Source organism: Malania oleifera, chromosome 12, assembly GCF_029873635.1.
Source record: "Malania oleifera isolate guangnan ecotype guangnan chromosome 12, ASM2987363v1, whole genome shotgun sequence".
Lineage (NCBI taxonomy): Eukaryota > Viridiplantae > Streptophyta > Magnoliopsida > Santalales > Ximeniaceae > Malania > Malania oleifera.
The window spans coordinates 59,902,122-59,907,605 of record NC_080428.1 but is presented as its reverse complement, the minus strand read 5'-3'; the positions used below and the strand labels follow the sequence as shown (position 1 = coordinate 59,907,605).

At 41.0% G+C, this 5,484-nt stretch overlaps 1 protein-coding gene across 1 annotated transcript; it reads left to right on the top strand.

The window, feature by feature from the left end:
• Window positions 1–1,073: 1,073 nt before the first annotated feature.
• LOC131144363 (VQ motif-containing protein 4) lies at window positions 1,074–2,173 on the top strand. The gene has a single exon (XM_058092962.1). It carries the CDS (start codon window positions 1,251–1,253, stop codon window positions 1,950–1,952), a length of 702 nt encoding a protein of 233 aa, XP_057948945.1. The 5' UTR covers window positions 1,074–1,250; the 3' UTR covers window positions 1,953–2,173.
• Window positions 2,174–5,484: the final 3,311 nt, after the last annotated feature.

The following is a 5,484-nucleotide window of genomic DNA, read 5'->3' as shown; positions in this document are numbered from 1 at the left end:
TCGCAAAGTTTTTCTAAAACACAATTTCTAATCATTTTGCTTGTTTCTATCTTGAAATATATATAGTCTTGTAATTATGAGTGTATTTGAGTCGAGTTAAATCCACACGATAAGATACTCAAACTCGACTCAACCATATGTTTAAAACTCAAGTTTAACTCTATTAAACTCAATTTGATTATAAAATAATAATAAATATAATTTTATAATATGTGTATAGAGTATAATATATACATGACTTATAAAATATAAAGATAATAAATAGCAAAAAATTCAATTAAACTTGTAAGTTGAATTGCAAAATTTAAATTCAATCACATTAAGCCATTCGAGTAATTCAAACTTGAATAAAGTGAAGTTGATTTGAGTGGAACCGAGTTAGATGCAATCAAATTACAAAATGAATCGAATCAAATAATTTGTCAACTAACAATTCACTTAAAATTCTAAACATGTATCACAAAATTAGAAAGGGTGAATTTTCAGTGAATTTGAGACCCTAACTTCTAATAAACATCAACATTTCGAAGGAGACCAGCAAGTTGCAAACCTTGTTTTCCTCCAAATGCCATGATATGTTCCGATCAAGAAACCCTATAGTTTATGAATGGAGGTCCCTTCGTGGCATTTTCCTATGCGATTCACACTTTACCATAGTTAGCTTAAAGGGAAAAGGCATCTGACGAAGGTCAATGGCCCATTGGCCCATATTAAAAAACCATTTCTTGATTTCTCATTTCCTCTCTCTCTCTCTCTCTCTCTCTCTCTCTCTCTCTCACACACACACACACACAGCACCACCCTCTTCTATCATCATCATCTTTCAGCTTAATCTTCATCATGTTGTCTGAAATTTCAAACACTGCCAATGGCTGATCACCATTTGGATCTCTCATGAACCCAAATTCCTCACGCTTTCAAGATCCGTATGATCAATCTCTGGGCCCCTGGACCAACCCGAATGGGAAATGGGGCCCATGGACAACCTGCCATTGGAGCGTGGAAAACTCTATTGTGGGTGCGAGTGGGACTTGCCCAACAAAATGCTCCAAAGTCCCCACCAAAGCATTTCTTACCAAACCATAGAAAATAACAAACGATTGCTAAGCAAAGCTTCTTCTTCACTTCCTCCGTCTCTCTCTGGCCCCCTCATCTTCTCCCTTATTAATCCTCCTCAAGTCTCCCCCCTCTCTCTCATCTTCTCCCTCTCTCTCTCTCTCTCTCTCTCTCTCAGAGAAGCAGAGCCAATTATGGAAAATTCTCCGAGAACCCAAGATAACAGAAACCCATCACAGTTACCATCTCCAAACAGCCATAGCAGCAACAGTAGCAGCAGCAGTAACAGCCACACCAGCAACGGAGTCCACCACTCGCCGTCGACCCCCAAACCCATAACCCGATCCGAAATTAACCCGTACCCGACGACCTTCGTCCAAGCTGACACCACCTCTTTCAAACAGGTGGTTCAAATGCTCACCGGTTCCTCCGAAACCGCCAAGCAAGCCGCCTCTAAGCCTCCTTCCTCCGATCCTCATCCGCCACCGCCGAAGAACTCGATTCCCCCCATCCGGGCCGGACCCAAAAAACCACAGTCTGGGTTCAAGCTCTACGAACGGAGGAACAGCGTCAAGAGTCTTAAGATCAGTCCTTTGATCCCTGGCTTCGTTCAGGGATCTGGGTTTTCTCCCCGGAAGCCAGAGATTTTATCCCCGAGCATGCTCGACTTCCCGTCGCTGGTTCTCAGTCCGGTAACACCGTTGATACCCGACCCGTTCAACAGGTCGCCGCAGAAATTGGATCCTAACTTGGATTCGGAGGCTGAGGAAAAAGCTATAGCCGGGAAGGGATTTTACTTGCACCCGTCGCCGGCGACGACGCCGAGGGAGTCAGAGCCCCGACTCTTGCCGCTTTTCCCCGTGACGTCTCCGAAAGTCTCAGGTTCTTCTTCTTGAGTGATTTTAATTTTATGTAAGAATATATATATATATATATATATATATATATATATATTTTGGCATTGATGGGAAAAAGGATAATTTGTAATGGAATTTGCGGTGAGGAATGCTTCATTTGTAAAATTCGATATCGCTCTGTCCTCTTTCTCGCTCCTTTCCTTCTGTTTGGTTGCTGGGAAAAAGATGGAAATGAAAAGGTAATAAAGTTTTGAATATCATGTGGAATGCTCCTTCGGTCTGCATAATCTAATTGCTCTTGACCAAGTTGCACTATTGTATGTTGGGTTGAGGAGAAGTGTCTGTATGGATTTTTTCCCCTTTCCCCTACAATTTCTAAGCAAACAAACGGATTTTTTTTTTTTTGGTGGTTCAAACTCTGCTTCCCTGTGTTGCTTTTTCACAAGCAACCCCTCAAAGGCTGAACATCCCAAGTTATGATCTATTTTCCCCATGATCGATCTCCATGGATTAATTGCAGTAACTTTCTGTGGGTGAATTGAACATAAGTGTGAGAGAGAATGGATGATGCAGTTCAATCAATTACTTTAGCCATTAAAGTTTTGTAAGGAAGTGCAGAGGAAATTGATTTGGGTGAGTGACACAGCAACTGGGCTAGCTGTCAAACAAAGAGTAGAAGAATGGGCAAGGAATCTTGACCCTTTCTGATTGGGCGAAAGATGCCAAACTCGGGGTGCAGGCATGGCAGTCACAGACACCACCCCTCACCCCCACCCCCACCCCCCTCCCTATTTTTAATTCTATGTTCTTCTGTTGTAAGCACTTTTTTGTTTTTTTATATTTGAAATATCTTTTCCGCAATCTTTGAAACTTGAAGGCAAAAAATAAAAGCGAGAAAATTATTTACACTTTATACCCATTTGTGCTGCTGTTTGCCAAAACATCGAGCATTCCATTCACATTTGGGTGTAAAATCTGCAATCATGGGCCATGATGGGAAGACACCCATCACTTCTGTGGATGACATGATTGGTCTCACCAAGTTTGCTTAGTGATTCTTTATGTGCTTTGTCCATTGATCCAATATCCCTAGAAATTACGTTTGTGACTTATGCCCTATGGCATGCAATACCTTAATGTAAAATGAAATTGATGATGTATGGTCAGAAGAGATATGCAGTGGAGTGCAATAAATCCAGTGGCCTTGTTGAAGCCATATCCACCGTTGTAGGACTATTGGCCTGGGACCCATAAAACTCAGGGACCCACTTGGTTGAAAGGGATAGGCATGACCCATTAGAGAGAGAAGGGGGGTGGGGTGGGGATAGTCTTTGAATTGCTGGAAAAGTAATCATCGTGCAAAGGCAGTTCCTTCTTTTTCTCTGCGTTTGAAACTCTTGAGTTTCTTTTGACCAAGGAAAGACTACGAAAGGCGACATGTGAGAGAGAGAGAGAGAGAGAATCGTGGGATTTGTGATGATGAAAGCAGAGAGGAGAGGAGCCGAGGGCTGAAAATGGGGGAACGCCAGAAAACATGGGTGGGGGCGGACTCTTGGGTGTTGTCTACCCTGTCGTCTTTGCTTATTCTGCCGTGGGTTTGGTTCGTGGACTTGGGCCATGGCCACGGGCTGCGGTAGCTAGCTGCCTCATTTATTTACAAATTCGAAGCTTTCATGTGCACCCCCTCCCCCAATCGTCACTCTTCTTCCTCTCGGTCTTCCCTCAACAAATTGATCCATCAAAAACAGATTACTCTTCTCAACTCTATGGATTGATTGGTAAATATTAATAAGCATTTCGAGTTGGTGACCACAGATGGAGCTTTCAAATGAATGTTTAGGATATCTTGATATCTTTTGATATATGGATCGAATAATTAAGATGCACAATGGAATAAATACAAAATTCAAAAACAACAAGATTTACGAGGTCTGGCAAAACTTACATCCACGAAAGTAATAACATACAAATTTTACTATGGAAATCACAAAGTACAAAATATACTTCTCAAATCAAAACAAGAACAACAACAAGATTTACGTGGTTCGGTAAAACTTACATCTATGGAAGTAATAACATACAAATTTCACTATGGAAATCACAAAGTATATATTATACTTCTCAAATGATCACCTTATCTATCAATATATGGCCAGAATGACATATATAATAGTCCCTCGGAGGTTTCCCTTTGATTACCCAACCATCCCCAATGTTCAAATTCAAAATTCAAAATTAAAAAAAAAAAAAAAAACTGCTCACAGCTTAGAACTTCTCGTCGACAAGAGCAGGGGATTCGTCGATGAGACTAAAAAGAACACTCGTCGATGAATCATTCCACTCGTCGACGATCCCATTTTTCTGCTCTCGATATCTTAGAAACTTTGAACTTTTGGGTCTCTTGGGATCTTCTCGTCAACGAGCACAGGACACTCGTCGACGAGTCCTTGTTGTCTCCTCGTCGATGATCACAGGGCACTCGTCGATGAGCCCCTACTGTGCTGTCCCTTCATGTTTTTCTTTTTTCTTTGTTTATGAAATCCAAAGTATAAGAACCATACCACAAACAATAATCTCCACCTTGACAATTATACGTCCCTTAAGAGAATCCTGAAAAACATATCTAACTGCTCCACCTTGAACTTGAAACGTTTGGTTGGATATGTTTCCCTTCTATCGGAGTAAGTCCAAGCAATGCTTGAACTTCTCAGAAGTAATTGATTTCGTCAGAATATCCGCTGCATTTTCATATGTGTGGACTTTCTCCAACACAAGCTCACCCAAAGCAATTAATTCCCGAACCTTGTGGAACCTCACATCAATGTGCTTGGTTCTAGCATGGTATATCTAATTCTTCGTCAAGTAAATGACACTCTAACTATCACAATGTAGCACCACTCCATCTTACTGTAACCCCAACTCTCTGACTAAACCAGTAAGCCATAAGGCTTCCTTTGCAGTTTCAGCAACTGTCATATATTCCGCCTTAGGCGTAGATAATGCTACTAGAGACTGTACCATGGATCTCCAAGACATTGGTCTTCCTACAAGGGTAAACACATATCCTGTTTTAGACTTTCTGTCATCCATATCTCTAGCATAATCAATATCAACAAACCCCATAATTAAAGGACAACCTTGTTGCTTATCAAACATAATGTCATATCCTGATGTACCCCGTAAGTATTTAAGTATCCATTTAACAATTTTCTAATGTTATCTTCTTGGATTAGAAAGAAAGTTACTTACCACGCTCACCGCATGAGCGAAATCTGGCCTTATACATACCATGACATACATCAAACTCCCCACAGCACTAGCATAGGGGACCTTTGACATGTCTCGAATTTCCTCATCCGTACTTGGGCAATCTATAGTAGACAACTTGAAATGATTCGTTAGATGTGTACACATCGGTCTTGCATCAACCATGCTAAATCTCTCTAACACCTACTGTATATAATTGCCTTGAGATAACCATAATCTCCCTGCAGTTCTGTCACGGCGAATCTCCATCCCAAGTATTTTCTTGGTTGAACCAAGATCTTTCATGTCAAATTCCTTATACAAC

What these genes read in the sequence shown, in the direction of transcription:
- LOC131144363 (XM_058092962.1), top strand. Translation starts at nt 1,251, where the DNA reads ATGGAAAATTCTCCGAGAACCCAAGATAACAGAAACCCATCACAGTTA.